The sequence below is a fragment of the Rhineura floridana genome, chromosome 3, assembly GCF_030035675.1.
Source record: "Rhineura floridana isolate rRhiFlo1 chromosome 3, rRhiFlo1.hap2, whole genome shotgun sequence".
Classification (NCBI taxonomy): Eukaryota; Metazoa; Chordata; class Lepidosauria; order Squamata; family Rhineuridae; genus Rhineura; species Rhineura floridana.
In genome coordinates this window covers 212,771,441-212,788,174 of record NC_084482.1, presented here as the reverse complement: position 1 = coordinate 212,788,174, position 16,734 = coordinate 212,771,441, and the positions used below count along the sequence as shown (strand labels likewise).

General features: G+C 43.5%; 1 protein-coding gene across 1 annotated transcript in view; it reads right to left on the bottom strand.

The window, feature by feature from the left end:
• Positions 1-8,316: 8,316 nt before the first annotated feature.
• The window catches only part of LOC133378950 (zinc finger protein 883-like), a 53,534-nt gene continuing 45,116 nt past the window's right edge, over positions 8,317-16,734 (bottom strand). The window contains exons 7-9 of the mRNA XM_061613562.1: positions 10,623-11,162; positions 9,725-9,804; positions 8,317-8,375 (exon numbers count right to left, since the gene is read on the bottom strand). Of these exons, the coding sequence (XP_061469546.1) occupies positions 8,317-8,375; positions 9,725-9,804; positions 10,623-11,162 (679 nt within the window). The remainder of the gene's footprint in view (positions 8,376-9,724; positions 9,805-10,622; positions 11,163-16,734) is intronic.

Below are 16,734 nucleotides of genomic sequence, written 5' to 3'. Positions count from 1 at the left end.
TTTTTTCATATAGGGGATCTTTGCCTCTGAGCTGCAAGATGGACAAAAACTTGAAAAGGGCTGTGTCTATCCATCACTTCATGCTAGATGGGGGTGAACAAGTTGAAACTTAATCCATATCTGATGTAAGCTGTTCAGGCACTTGCCTGAACATATGACGGTTTTATCTGGGTGGGGCAGACCTGAGAGCCACCCAAAGACGCAGCCAGTGGGACGGAAGGAGGGAGGGCTCTGTGTCTGCCCCTAATGATTCCTCCTCCCTTTTCAAAGGGGAGACAAAAGAGCCTGGCTTAGCAGCATCCTTCCTACAGCTGCTTCTGCAGGAAAAGGGAGGGGGGTCACATCCATTATTGACGGGGAGATCCTCAACAAGGAGTGCCAAATTAGAAAACTGGGATAAATGGGCTTCTTCTTGGGATCAGAAGGGTGTGAGCTTTTAGTTCAACAGAGCTCTTCCTCACCAATGCATCCTTTCTTGATTCTAGAGAGGATTGATCTTGGATTCGACTGTTGTAAGCCCATGCTTCATTTCTCTGTATTGGCAACTAAAGGGGCACCTGGAATTCCTGTGAGCCAAATTTAGCCCCCAATCTTGATCTATGTGTAAAGTTCACTGAGATCATATATATGAAGCATGTAGAAGAACTATATATACATTTTATTTATTTATGCCAATTTTTTTATCCCCACTCTTCAGCTGAAAAGGCTTCCAGAATGGCTTACATAAGATAATAACAAACATGACAGTTCCTACCCTCAGGCTTACAACCTAAAAGACACAACACATATGGAAAAACAATGAGGAGGGAAAAGGAAAACAAGCAAGCTGATTGTTAAGTTCTTATATTGGCCAGCTTGAATTGAAACAATGCAAGGGGGCAGAAGAATCCAAATGTTATTGTAATTTTATTTATTATTTTATGGTTAAAGTGTTGGACTACGACCTGGGAGATCAGGGTTCGAATCCCCACAAAGCCATGAGGCTCACTGGGTGACCTTGGGCCAGTCACTGCCTCTCAGCCTCATGAAAACCCTATTTATAGGGTCGCCATAAGTCTAAATCGACTTGAGGGCAGTACATCTACTCTCTATCCCATCTTTCCTCCAAGGAACTCAAGGGTGGTGTACATGGTTTACTCCCTCTCTACTTTATCCTGAACAGCCCTGTGAGGTAGGTTACGCTAAGAGACAGTGATTGGCCAAAGGTCACCCAGTGAGCTTCATGGCTGAGTGGGGAATATGAACCCTGGTCTCCCAGCCTCTAGTCTAACCACTGTACCATACTGGCTCCTTGGAGCTGGTCTTTCGGAAGAGCCAATGGAGTAGGCCCTGCTTCCTATTTCTTCCTCTGTTGCTGCCATGTGGAATGGCTCAAAATGCATTATTCTTATGGATTTGCCCCATAATTGATGGAGGGCCTAGTCTCCTATTTAGTATGATTTACTCTAGCCTCTAGTGTAGGATGGGGAACTTGTGGCCCCCCAGATACTGTTGGGCTACAACTGCCATCACTCCTGACCATTTGCTATATAGGCTGGGAAAGATGCGAGATGGAGTCTAACATCATCTGGAGGGCCAAAGTTTTTCTACCTCTAGCGCTTCAAGGCTTTGCAGAACATAAATCTAAGGATGGGCACATGTGTGAACCATTCCTCATTTTGTGATTGTGATAAAGTCAACTGTTGTTTTCCTCCCTACTGTCTCCCAGTAGCATGCTGTATGGAAAATTATGATAAAATACCATAACAGTGGAGCACAGTAAGGATATCACTGTTTTACAGAGGGCAAGATACAATGTAACTCTGTATAAAAAGTGACCCCCCATCCCATTTTTCTTGTATTTCTGAATATGAATATGTGGACCTGAATTGCTGTATTTTTATTTGTACATCATAGCATCCCCAAATTAACGGGATGTTGCCATTTACCAAAAGGAAGAAACTGGAAGCAGAAATATTAGTTTTCAAGCCCTGAAATTAGTTACATGGTTAAAAATCTTGTCATATGTGTATTTGCTAGATGTTTATGTCACTACTATTGCCGTTACATTCAGTGATATACGGGAATTACGATTTACGAGTAACATTAGTACAAAAAGCATCACTAAGGATTCTGAATGGTCTGGTACGGGACGAGGTCCATGGGGGTGACACCATGAGTTACCGCACTGGGTGACACCAACCCTAGTGACGCCACTGCCCATGAATCAGTGACCTCCAAGAGCATCTGTCATGAACCACCCTGTTCAGTTCTTGTAAGTTCAGGTCTGTGGCTTCCTTTATGGAATCAATCCATCTCTTGTTTGGCCTTCCTCTTTTTCTACTCCCTTCTGTTTTTCCCGGAATTGTCTTTTATAGTGAATCATGTCTTCTCATGATGTGTCCAAAGTATGATGACCTCCGTTTCATCATTTTCGCTTCAAGTGACAGTTCTGGTTTAATTTGTTCAAACACCCAATTATTTGTCTTTTTCGCAGTCCACGGTATGTGCAAAGCTCTCCTCCAGCACCACATTTCAAATGAGTTGATTTTTCTCTTATCCGCCTTTTTCACTGTCCAACTTTCACATCCATACATAGAGATTGGGAATACCATGGCCTGAATGATCCTGACTTTAGTGTTCAGTGATACATCTTTGCATTTGAGGACCTTTTCTAGTTCTCTCACAGCTGCCCTCCCAGTCCTAGCCGCCTTCTGATTTCTTGACTATTGTCTCCATTTTGGTTAATGACTGTGCTGAGGTATTGATAATCCTTGACAAGTTCAATGTCCTCATTGTCAACTTTAAAGTTACATAAATCTTCTGTTATTACTTTGGTCTTCTTGACATTCGGCTGTAGTCCTGCTTTTGTGCTTTCCTCTTTACCTTTCATCAGCATTTGCTTCAAATTATTACTGGTTTCTGCTCGCAGCATGTTATCGTCTGCATATCTTAAATTAGTGATATTTCTTCCTCCAGTTTTCACACCACCTGCCACTTGATCAAAGGGCCGGGTAATTATCTTGAAAAAGTTGCTTGGGAAATGAAAAGATGTCGCCTTGCTCGCGTGTGTTTTTTGAAGACGGCGGGGGGAGGGCGACGAAGGGGGGAGTTTTCTCCACATTTTCGAGAGATTTTCCCAGCCACTTTTTGGCACAGCTTCGCCCAGAGACCCCCCTCCCCACACCCCGCGTCCACGAGGTTACATGGCTGGAGGGTTGCAGTGGCGTAGCTGGGGTGGGGGCGGAGGTATTTTTGGAGTGTATTGAGAGGGGCGGCAAACTCAGGGACCGCCCCGGCAGCAAAAGCTCTAGCTACACCACTGGCGACTGGCCCAGGGGTGGCCCTCCCTATAAAATGCTAAATGACAATAGCTAAAGTCAATTTTCTTTCCTTCTTCCTGCTAAATCTGCCACGCGCCACCTGGTCAGAAGCTGCAGAATAATCTATCAACAGAATGTCCTTATTTTGCATCTCCAGCAAAGCCAAATCTGACCAGCAACGGATGGTTGTGGGGTTTTTTGCGCTAGCACTGGATGAAACGGTCTTTTCACAGGGGGGGGTAGTGGAGCAGGGAGGAAACGTGCCACTTGTTTCACAGCGATGACGTCTGCTCTCCCAGGGGGCTGTTTGTTAAATGTTTGCATATCTAATTAACCAGTTGGATGGCCAGCAAAACACATGCTAAATGTCAGGAGCCAAAATAAATTTTATTTACTACTTCTAGGTAGATCTACAGTGTCTCGCCCGGTCTGTTCAATTCTGTTCAGGTGGCATTGTGACTACGTTTGAAGTCAAAGAAAATTAGTGTAACCGAGCTCTGAATAAAAAGAAAATGGTCCAGTAGCTTTGTCTGGATTGTGCGTAACATTGGAGTGACCAAAAGCTTTCTTTCCTGGAGGAAGCAACGATGAAAGGAACTGTTATGGGCTGAGTCTGTAATTCCCTATATTTTCCTCGTTTTGGGGCGTTACAAGCAATTTGCTATCATGTATATAAGTATGAGAACCAGTGTGGTGTAGTGGTTAAGGTATTGGACTACAACCTGGGAGACCAGGGTTCAAATCCCCACATAGCTGTGAATCTCATTGGGTGCCCTTTTAAGAACAAACAAGCAAAAGGACAGACCTTTTTAGGGAAAGGGCCGTAGCTCAGTGGTAGAGCAGCTGCTTTGCTTGCAGAAGGTCCCAGTTTCTTTTTTTTTTTTTTTTTTTTTTCAATAATTTTTATTCAAATTTTCATAAAACATACAAAACAAAATCATAAAACATTCAAAGACAAAAAACAAAATCAAAAATAGTTAAACAAAAAGAAAAAAAGAAAAAAAAAACAAAAATAAAAAATAAAGAGTAAAATATTGACTTCCCATTTGTCAAAGATCAAATCAGTTATAAGTCTATAATATATAGCAATCCTGTCTCTTAAGTCATATTATAAAATCACTTTCCTCCAGTAGTTATCTTACTTAATCATCAAATCTCATAAACATTACTTTATTCTTTCCACAAAAAGTCAAAGAGAGATTTCAATTCTTTAAGAAATATATCTATCAATTTTTTTTTCCAGATAAGCATATCGATTAATCCATCTCATTACTAATTATGATAATCTTATTGTCATAACCATAGTCAAAATAAACATTTCAATTAATCCATCACATCAGAATCTGTTAGGTTCAGTAATTTCAGTAGCCATTGTTCTATTATCTCTATTAGTTCCATTTTCCATCTTCCATCTTCAGTAGTCTTGTTAAGTCCAGTAATTTCAATATCCAATCTTCCATTATCAGTATTCCATAATAATCTTGCTGTCAAAGCCATAGTCATATAGTAAGAGTCTGATGGGAATTACCTCTATCCCAAATATTTTCTTGCCATCCATTCTGAATAGGTTGCTGAAATACTGCTGTAAAATCATATCTCTGTTCTTTTTTTCAAAACACACTGGGTCATCTCTTAAAAGTTTTTCCATTGTCACATGGCTGCAGTTAATTCCATAGATTTTCTCTATATTGGGCTCCATCACATCATTCCAGTCCAGAAGATAATCCATGCCATTGATAACTTTATCTCTAGAATCTTCATTAATTTCTTCAGAGATAACATTGAGTTCCAAACAATAGATTTTATTTCTAAAGTCCATAGACTCCAAATCTTGTTCCTGTTCCACGTTTGTTCCAATCTCCGGGATCTCCTCTCTCACAGGGACCCCTATTCCAGTCTCCAGGGTCTCCTCTCTCACAGGGACCCCTGTTCCAATCTCCGGGGTCTCCTCTCTCACAGGGACCCCTTCCAGGGTCACCTCTCTCACAGGGACCCTTATATCTTTAATCTCCTGCTTCATTTTACTCAATTCAATTTTCGTTATCTCAATCTCATCCATTATTTTCTGAAACATAGTTATTTCCAGATTCTCAGCCACTTTCTTAATTGCCATTTTAAAAGAAAAATATAGGAAAACCACTTCTTATTTCAGCAACAATTGGGTTAATACTCCAAACTTGGTGACATCACAGTATAAACAGAGCAGACAGCCTTATCTCTCCAATAGTTAAGTAAACAAAATGCAGTTCCCAGGATCGAAACAATTAATGGCAATCGTCAAGAAACAGATTCGTCAAAATAAAATAGACCAAAAAGAGAGTAGTCTCAAAACAGTATAATATTTTTCAAAATAAAAATCTGGAATAGAAATCCCTCTTCTGTGTGTATCTTTAGAATGCAAATCCAGGACAGCTTTTTGCAACAAAAACAGAGATAAGCTATTAATTAGTGCGTAGCAGAGAGAAGTTACGGCTCCCCAGTGAGATGTCAAAAACCGATCAATCTGGCAAATCTCTTTTAAACAGCAACAATTTAAGTCAAGTAAAAGAAAAATATAGAAAGAAGGGTGCTTGCCTGTTAATGCGTTCTCTCTTAGAAGATAAGATGAACGTTCGCTTTAACAGATAGAGCTTGCTGTTGAAAATCCGTCCCACCTTCGTCGGCTGGACCTCGTCCCATAAATTAATGAGATCTGGTCGTCCCAACAAAAATAGGCTTTGAGGTTAATCTCTTCGTTTCTCCCTACCCGGGAGAAGTTTAATCAGTCAAAAAAAAAGAAAAAACTGACTGATATATCTGAATAAGCTTCTTTTGAGGCAGGAGCCCGTCTCAAAAGCAGGCACAGGCTAAGTCACCCTTCCCGGAAGTCCAGAAGGTCCCAGTTTCAATCGCCAGTGTCTCCAGGTAAGGCTGCAAAAGACTCCCTGTCTGTAATCCTGGAGAGACGCTGCCAGTCAGTGCAGACAATACTAAATAGAGGGATCAGTGATCTGACTCAGCATAAGGCACCTCCCAATGTTCCCTAATTTATCTGACCTTTTCAGGGCTCTGCTGGAAAAGGCCATCCTGGACTTCTCCTGGAAGGAACAGCAAAATATAAATTTAATAAATAAATACTTTTTAAAAATTGGGAATGAAACATCTTTATACTTGGATCCATTGATAATTTTGGTCATTCTTTGATTCAAACTGCCCCCTTTCAGAATGTAGAGTTACCAATGTTGCTGATGTTTTTCAATTAAACTGGAACACCACAGTTGCTGGAGTCGAGGTCCTGGTTGTGGTAAGGAGGTTGAAGGAACTTAGGGCATTTTGTGGAGGAAGAAAACAAAGAATCCAAACTTTTGGGATTGTCACCACAAATTAATGAAGGACTAACTTTGCCTTCACCCAGCCAGCACGAGTGACGGAGCTACTGACACGGGTGGGGGCTGTGCTGTCCTGGAAGCATTTGGATTGCGGTCTCCACCTATTTACCCTTTTAATAAAACACAGTTATTTTCGGTTGGGTTCTCCTGAAGTTGATTACTTTGATTCAAAGGTTGCCACTTTTCGAGTAGTGCTTTCCATTCACTGTTGAAAGATCCCTTCTGCATCCCAGCAGTTGCCAGCCTGGATGGGCGCACGTGTGTCAGCCAGGAGGAGTGATGACACCAGCCAGAGTGTAAAGGGGCATTCAGAGACCTACTTTCAATCCCACTTCACTTAAAGTGGCGTCTTGGCCTTGCAGAGATCGGGGGGGGGGGGCGGGGAGAGTAGGAAGGGAGTAGGAGTGATGTCATGCCTGAAGTCGAAGGAGTCAGAGACAGACACGGCTCTGGTGTTTTCTCTTGTTATTAAAGTTATAGACAGAAGCTGTGAGCCGCATTAACCTAACTGCTCTTTCTAAGAACTTTGCTGTGATCTAGTGTTAACTTAGCATGGCTTCCAAGACATTGACACAGGAACTGGGTCCCCCCCCCCCAAGTCAGCTTAAGTAGGCCTGGATTCTATGTGCAAACGAAGGCTCCGCCTCAGTTCTATCTGTTGAACTTCCCACCTGAAGCGCCTCCGAGCGCAGGGTGAAGGTGGTTTGAGCTCAGCTTCCCTCTCCGACTGAACACGGCTGCTAGCTGTCCATTCGGCTGTGGGAAGCTGGGCAGCACTCAACTGGGAAATGTCTGACGTGCAAGGCTGAATGCCTGGCGTGGGTGCCATGGGCATGTTCAGTTGGAGAGGGTCCAACAGGCCAGGTGGAGTTTCAACAGGGGAACCTGGGGCTGAGCTATCAAAGACGGGTTGAGTCGCCCTGTGAGTCCACCCCTCCGCTTGCTCCCTCTCCGGGTTCCTCATCGTGTTTCGCCCTCTATCCGCCCTCTCCCAGCCTGGCTCATGACAAGTGATAACACCAGTTAATGTGCGAGTAACGGGGGCATTCAAGATCTACTTGAATGTCTTGGCATTGGGGTGTCTTGGCCTTGCCAAGAGAGGAAAAGAAAAGGGTCCCCTCCTGGATTGGGATGGATCAGCTGAACAGGCCTCCTATGAGCCCTCCCCTGCAGCCCTGGGAAAACCCTTCAGCCAAATGCACAAAGGGGAAGGGGATTCATGAGATTTCAGAGGGGGCCACCCATGCCGCGCTTGGGGCAAACAGCAGCTACGTTCCCTCAAGTTAGGACCCTGGCAGGAAGGGCCTTTGGACAGAGGTGCTTTTGCTTTGGGGTACACAGACCCCTCTCAACCTCAAATTCCCTTCCTCTTTTGGAATCAAGTTCTGGTCATTCAGCACTCTGAGATCTGCTTCTGTATAGGAAAGCTCCACTTCCCACCCAAAACTACTCCCATCAAACAGCATGCATTTGCAATATTATCCCTGCCCCCAAGATTTCACGCATTGTACCAAGGCCTTGCCTATCTCTTCTCTTCGCCCATCAGTTGTTACGCAGATTCCTCAGCCAGATAAAAACACCTCACCTCTCCATTCAGCTGCAGTCTACCACCATTATTTGCACATCTCACTAAGTGCAATTCATTTTCAAGAGGAGGGGGGAAGGAATCTCTGCTCCCTGATGGTGGATGTTGTGATGCAGGATCCTGCAAGGGACAGATCAACACAGGCCACCTGCGTATGGGTTGAGGTTCTCCTTTGCTATGACTCCAGCCTTTTCTCTGCCTTCACCAGCTGGGGCTGCAATCTGGGGCTTCTTCCCTACCCACACTTAAGGGGTCTCCTAATCCCCCTCCTCACTCCCCTTTCTTGCACTTCCTCCTCCGCATCCTCCCCCGCAGCTCTGGGACTCCCCTTCGCCCAAATGCCCAACGGGGAGGGGAGGCTTACCAGACCCCAGAAGGGGCCACTGATGCAGCAGCCCTTGGGGGAAGAGATGGGGTCGGTGCCACTTTTCTCCAAGGAAAGATCCAGGCAGGAAGTGATATCAGAGAGATAGGAACCGCATTTCCTTTGAAGGGCATGGATTCCCCTCCAACCATTTCCTCTATCCTTCCTCCCTAGCAATCTGGTTTCATTTATTTTAACTCTTATGAAATCAGGCAGACGGATGATCACTCAAAGCAGGAGCCGAGGAGGAAAGAGGCGTTGCGGAGAACAGAGGAAGACGGGGAACTCCTGCCCTATAGTGAGTCAGAGCACTGGGGTCCATCTAGCTCAGTGCTGTCTGCACTGACCGGCAGCAGCTCTCCAGGGTTTCAGACAAGGAGTCTCTCCAAGAGCTACCTGGAGATGCCATTGGGGATTGAACCTGGGACCTTCTGCATGCAAAGCAGCTGCTCCACCCATGTGTGCTTGTAATTGAAGTTTTTTCCACATTCCAAGCAGCGATATAGTGCCAATATCCCCAGTATGAATTCTTTGATGGACAGCGAGAGTTTCCTTATAGCTGAAGCTCTTTCCACATGGTAAGGACTTATATTATGGATGGATGTGAAAGTTGGACAGTGAAAAAAGCGGATAAGAGAAAAATCAACTCATTTGAAATGTGGTGTTGGAGGAGAGCTTTGCGTATACCTTGGACTGTGAAAAAGACAAATAATTGGGTGTTAGAACAAATTAAACCAGAACTATCACTAGAAGCTAAAATGATGAAACGGAGGTTATCATACTTTGGACACATCATGAGAAGACCTGATTCACTAGAGAAGACAATAATGCTGGGAAAAACAGAAGGGAGTAGAAAAAGAGGAAGGCCAAACAAGAGATGGATTGATTCCATAAAGGAAGCCACAGACCTGAACTTACAAGATCTGAACGGGGTGGTTCATGACAGATGCTCTTGGAGGTCACTGATTCATAGGGTCGCCATAAGTCGCAGTTGACTTGGGGGCACATAACATCAAAACACTTATATGGTTATTCCCCAATGTGAATTCTTTGATGGGAAGCAAGTTTAATTTTATACATTCCAACCTTTCATATGACTTCTTACCAGTGTGAATTCTTTGATGGGCAGTGAGAAAGGCATTTGTACTGAAGTTCTTTCCACATTCCAGGCATTTATACGGTTTTGCCTCAGTCTGCCTAGGTTCATCCGGAGTGAGACACGCTAGTTCCCGCCAATGTCCCCTCCCACCCAGTTCACTGTGGGAAACAACAACAGAGAGCTCCACCAGAGAAGCGCTCACGGCTCGTCTTCAAACTGTTCAGCACTTCTTATTAACGTATTATTGTCGTGCTGGAGGGCAAGGCTTGCCCCCCCCCAACATGCTGGTTGGAGTTTACAAAGGAGGAGAAATCACTTGAGTTCTCTGTGTGTAAGCTCTCCTGCTCCGCAGTGCATGCAATTTAATGTCTACCAACATCCATCCTGCTCAGTACAGGAAAGATGACTGAGGTGAGGCAAATAACACAGGCGTGCAGAAAAGGGTCAAAAAATAGTATGTGAGTTGAACCCAACTTTCACCTCAGAGTGGATCCATTAAAATTAATGGACATAACAAACTCAGGCCTGGACAAAACCAGGGAGCAGTGGATTGCATTAGTATTTTTATTTTAGGATTTTCCCAAGATTGGGAAAATCTGAATTCACTCTACAAAAAAAGGGCAGATAGGTTCTGCGTGAGGGCAGTGTCGTCTGAAAAGAGGAGGGGGACTAGGATCAAACAGAGGAAGGCCAGGATCTCTTCTCTAACATCCCAGAGTGCAGGGACGTTGGGGGATGCTACTGAAGGGCTCCACAGGCCTCCAAAACACTCACAGGCAACAGGTCGGCAACCCCCTGTTCTACACTCATAATATGGTTTCCCCATTTCTGAAATCTTTCATGACATTAAAGACTTGTGCTACTTCTGAAGCCCTTTCCACATTCCAAGCAGGTCTATGGTTTCTCCCCTGTGTGAATTCTTTGATGGGCAGTGAGTTGCTCTTTCCAAGTGAAGCTCTTTCCACATTCTAAGCACTTATATAGTTTCTCTCTGGTGTGAATTCTTTGATGGCAACTCAGATGTGTCTTCTGACGGAAGCTCTTTCCACATTCTAAGCACTCATATGGTTTCTGCCCGGTGTGAATTCTTTGATGGGAAGTGAGATGGCTTTTCCAGTTGAAGCTCTTTCCACATTCCAAGCATTTATATGGTTTCTCCCCAGTGTGAATACTTTGATGGGAAGTGAGTTGATGATTCCATCTGAAGCTCTTTCCACATTCCAAGCACTTATATGGTTTCTCTCCAGTGTGAATTCTTTGATGGGAAGTCAGATTGCTATTCTGAGAGAAGCTCTTTCCACATTCTAGGCACTTATATGGTTTCTGCCCAGTGTGAACATTTTGGTGGGCAGTGAGTAAGTGTTTCCAACGGAAGCTCTTTCCACATTCCAAACATTTATATGGTTTCTCCCCAGTGTGAATTCTTTGATGGGAATTCAGATTTCTCTTCTGACGGAAGCTCTTTCCACATTCTAAGCACTTATATGCATTCTCCCTGGTGTGAATTCTTCGGTGGGCAGCGAGTTTGTTTTTCCAACTGAAGCTCTTTCCACATTCTAAGCACTTATATGGTTTCTCACCAGTGTGCATTCTTTGATGCAAAATGAGACTTGCCTTGCAGCTAAACCTCCTTTCACATTCCAAACATTGATATGCTTTCTCCCTTTTCTGGTTTTTGTAGTGGGCTTTTTTACACTTTCTTTTAGAATTCAGACTTTTCAAACAATGAAAATATTTATTTCTTTTCATTCTTTGATCTGTTTTTTCTCGGATGGCAGTTTTATGGTAGCCACTGCCCTGAGAAGCGCAAGATTTATTCCTCCTTTTCTCTTCTGCTTCAGGTTTCCTTCTCTGCTCTTCCCTGTTTTCAGATCTGTCTCTTTTCCATCTCTCTTGCCCACATAGTTCTTCCTTCCTCTTGGCTTTGCACTCATCATCTTCTGCAAGGAAGAGAGAAACTGATAAGACCATGAGGGAAGAAATGGATCCTCAAATCACTGAACAATCCCAAATAACTTTTGTGATAAAGGAAGAATTGACAGGAATTAGATGAAAGATGGATCTTATTCCAGGTTGAACAGTCTCTGTTGTCTGGCATTCACTGACAATTGGAGTGATACAGACTGTCAGATTTGGACCACGGTGATCTGGGTTCAGCTCCCAGTCAGAGGTTAATCCCATTGGGTGGTCCTGGGCCAATCACTCTCATTCGGCCTAGCCTACAAAGTTGACAAGGTAAATATAGCAACTGCAGATATTCTTTTCTGAGCTCTGGAGCAAGTGAAGTGAGAGAATGAAAAGGGGAGGCTCCATCCTTCAGTGGCAGAGAAAGTCCACTGCAAGGAGAAGGTCCCAAGGTGAATCCCCCACTTCAGCAGTTAAAGGACCTCAGAAAGAGCCCCCAAACGTGATGCCAGTAAGAGCAAATACTCCTGGATTAGTTGGCCAATGACTATGGCAGGGCTGCTGAGTCAGACCTCTGGGATTCTAACATTGTTCTCATCTATATTTGTATTTCTTGTGACTCTTAAAGTTTCTTTGTGCTGATTCATGTACTGCTGTTTTGATTATGTTGTGATTCTAGCATCTTGTATAGATTTCTAACAATTTCTTTATATTCCTTGTGAATTTTTGTTCAGAATAAGATGGAGATGTACATGTTTTAAATCAACAAAAATAGACAAATTCTACTAGGGTGCAAGAAGAGGTCTTGAAATGCTGAAATTTAGGAAGTGTGAAAAAATGTGGGTGGAAGGGTATGCACACAAACACACACTCATATGTGGACAAATTGCGGGAGGGGTGGCTCTGCAGTGGCCAAGTCCCTTTTCCTACAAGGGTTCCTCCTCCCCCACCTCCAAAAAAAAACTCTAAAAAGATCTTGTACAAGCCTGGAAGAAATGGGCTTGAAGTGTTGAAATATAGGGAAGGCTTTTCTTACTGCCTGAATCCCTTTCCCTATAACAATGTGGTGCTCTCCAGAGCTTGTTGGAATCCCATTCTCGTCAGCCCCAGTTAGCATGGACAATGGTCACCGCTTATGGGAGTGAGACTCCAGCAATCTGCAGAGCACACCATGTTGGCTACCTCAGTCTTAAAACGGTCCTCCTCTCCCCTAAATACTATGATACACTGCCACCACTCTGCTCCGGATCTAGAAAAAAGGATAAACTAAGAGGGGAGCTTTGGATGTGTCTTCCCAAAGTCCAGAATGCCCAATGCTGCACCTAGTGGACTACATTAGAAACTCAGATGGAGCTCAGCTATGCTGTGTTAGCACTTGGGGAAACATTTTAGTAAGAAATTCCAGTGAATTGGACAATAATTTTAGAAGGGCATAACTAGAGATCTGTGTTCAGAGAGAACAGATGGCTGTCCATTCAAGGTTATCTGGAGAAGATTGAGAATCCCAGTTGAAATAGGTGACATTATATCAGAATATTCGGGTTCATTAAATATAGAAATATGGAATTTGAAAACAGATATTACGACCGATACCATGGACTGCGAAAAAGACAAATAACTGGGAGTTAGAACAAATTCTGACAGAACTACCACTAGAAGCTAAAATGATGAAACTGAGATTATCATATTTTGGACACATAATGAGAAGACATGATTCACTAGAAAAGACCATAATGCTGGAAAAAGCAGAAGGGAATAGAAAAAGAGGAAGACCAAACAAGAGATGGGTTGATTCCATAATGAGAAGCCACAGACCTGAACTTACAAGATCTGAACAGGGTGGTTTATAACAGATGCTATTGGAGGTTGATTCATAGGGTCGCCATAAGTCGTGATCGACTTGAAGACACATAACAAATTACATGGAGGAACCATATGATGAAGAACGAGAAGTTTTAGAATTCGAGGTGAAAGCTGCTCTTAAAATACTTGGAAGAAACAAATCACCAGGAACAGATGGATACCAATAGATTTGCTACAAACTACTGAGACCAAATCTGTCCAAATTTTGACAAAAACTTGTTAACAAATATGGAAAACTAAACAATGGCCCACAGACTGGAAGCGTTCAATATACATTCGAATTCCAAAAAGAGGGGATCCCAGGGAATGCAGTAATTATCGAACTATTGCCTTAATATCCTATGCAAGTAAAGTAATGCTCAAGATTCTACAACAAAGGCTCTTACCATATATGGAGTGAGAAATGCCAGATGTCCAAGCTGGATTTAGAAAGGGAAGAGGTACCAGAGATCATATTGCAAACATACGTTGCATAATGGAATTTCAGAAGAAAATCACCCTGTGCTTTATAGATTACAGCAAAGCCTTTGACTGTGTAGATCATGAAAAATTATGGAATGCTTTAAAAGAAATGGGGGTGCCACAGCATCTGATTGTTCTGATGTGCAACCTATACTCTGGACAAGAGGCTACTGTAAGGTCAGAATATGGAGAAAGCGATTGGTTCCCAATTGGAAAGTATATGAGGCAGGGGTGTATTTTATCACCATATTTGTTTAACCTATACGCAGAACATATACTGAAAGCGAGATTGGACCAAGATGGAGGTGTGAAAATTGGAGGGAGAAATATCAATAATTTAAGATATGCAGACAATACCATGCTACTTGCAGAAACCTGTCATGATTTGAAACGAACGCTGATGAAAGTTGAAAAGGAAAGTACAAAAGCAGGACTACAGCTCAATGTAAAAAAGACCAAACTAATGACAACAGAAGATTTATGTAACTTTAAAGTTGACAATGAGGACATATAACTTGTCAAGGTTTATCAATACCTTGGTACAGTCATTAACCAAAATAGAGACAATAGTCAAGAAATCAGAAAGCGGCTAGGAATGGGGAGAGCAGCTATAAGAGAACTAGAAAAGGTCCTCAAATACAAACATGTATCACTGAATACTAAAGTCAGGATCATTCAAACCATTGTATCCCCAATCTCTATGTATGGATGTGAAAGTTGGACAGTTACAAAAGCAAATGAGAGAAAGATCAACTCATTTGAAATGTCGTGTTGGAGGAGAGCTTTGTACATACCATGGACTGTGAAAAAGATAAATAATTGAGTGTTAGAACTAATTAGAACTGTGACTAGAAGCTAACATGATGAAACTGAGGTTATCATACTTTGAACACATCATGAGAAGACATGATTCACTAGAAAAGACAATAATGTTGGGAAAAACAGAAGGGAGTAGAAAAATAGGAAGACCAACCAAGAGATGGATTGATTCCATAAAGGAAGCCACAGACCTGAACTTACAAGATCTTAACAGGGTGGTTCACGACAGATGCTATTGGAGGTCACTGATTCATAGGGTCGCCATAAGTCATAATCGACTTGAAGGCACATAACAACAACAAAACAAATTACGTCTGAACAGGGGGCCTTACCAAGACAGGACAGAGTCCCACAAATCCACCCCATGACTTCGCTATGTAGAGCTCTCTGGTCAGGAGTCAGCAAAGCCCACTCCTCTTCCGTGAACTGCACAGCCACATCCTCCAAAGACACTGGATCCTAAAAGAGAAACAATACATTTTGTCATCATAGAAAGTATAAAGATTATCTGCTACCTACATGCAAAATGTGATTAAGCTGAGGTGGCCGGTCGTTGTTCTAAGGACAGAAACCTTCTTAAATGGCATTCACAGCTTCTGTTGAGGATGACTTTGCGAGACGCAAAGAGGAGGGGGGAAATTCATTCAGACCCAGGGACAGAGAGGCACCCAGGCTGCCCCCAGCCTTTCCCACTTCTGAGTCTTTCCCCTACCTGATCTGGGGCGATAGCAACAGCTTCTCCTCCACCAGAAAGGGGAGATGATTTAGTAGGTCTTGCTGATATGATTTCATCACCTGTGAGAAAGAAAATGGGCCCCAAAGCCTGTAATATACAGTATGCTATTCTCAGAGGGTAAAATATATAGGTCTGCATGAGGGTCTTATCAGCTGAGTGAGTTTCAGGTATTTTTTCACAATTTATGTTTCAGTTGTGTGATAAAACATCTCATTTGAGCTCTAGGCCAGAAATCAAAGTGATGATTCCCACATAAAAAATCATGATGTAAGTAGGAGCATTTCTGAGCTGTGGAAAAGGCTGGAGACAAGAGTGGAAAATGGAAATGGACTGCTTTCCAGTCGTTTCCAACTTATGGTGACCCTATGAATAGGAGGTTTACGATTGCCTTCCTCTGGGGCTGAGAGGCAGCGACTGGCCCAAGGTCACCCAGTGAGCTTCATGGGAGTGTGGGGATTTGAACCCTGGTCTCCCAGGTCATAGTCCAACACCTTAACCACTACAGCACACTGGCTGTCGGAGACAAGAATAAAGGAGTCAAAATAAACAGAGAAAGATATGACCTATTAATCCTTACCCAGAATCCTCTGCCTGTGGTCTGATGGAGTCCTCTCTGCCTCAGGGAAATCAGTTCCTATTTCTGCATAGAGACCCTTTTCCTGAAACAGCATAATAAGAACTCAAGTCATATAATGGGGAGCAGGATGAGAAGAGGACTGACAGAGGCAAAACCCAGAGGAGTATGTGATGTAGAAAAGGAAGGATAGACGCAAAATCCTTGGAGATACTTGATATCGGGGTAGCCAACGTGGTGCCCTTCAGATGGGAGTGGACTCCAATTCACATCAGCTCTAGCCAATACAATGGCCAGCGATTATAAGACTTTTACTTCAACAACATCTGGAAGGCACCACGTTGGCTGTCCCTGTCTAGATGAAGCCATCTCACCTGCTGCTCTGCCTGCTTCTCGTCCTCTGCCACGTTCAGCAGGAGACCTTCTGCCAGTGCCACAGCCTGGGAACTGGTCTCTGCTCCACACTCCCTCACCCAGCTCTCCATCTCTGGGGGCAGGACAGCCAGGAACTGCTCCAGGACGACCAGGTCCAGGATCTGGTTCTTTGTGTGTCGCTCTGGCTTCAGCCACTGACGGCAAAGAAGGTGGAGTCGGCTGCAAGCCTCTCGGGGCCCCTCAGCCGCCTGGTAACAGAAACGCCGGAACTGCTGGCGCTGC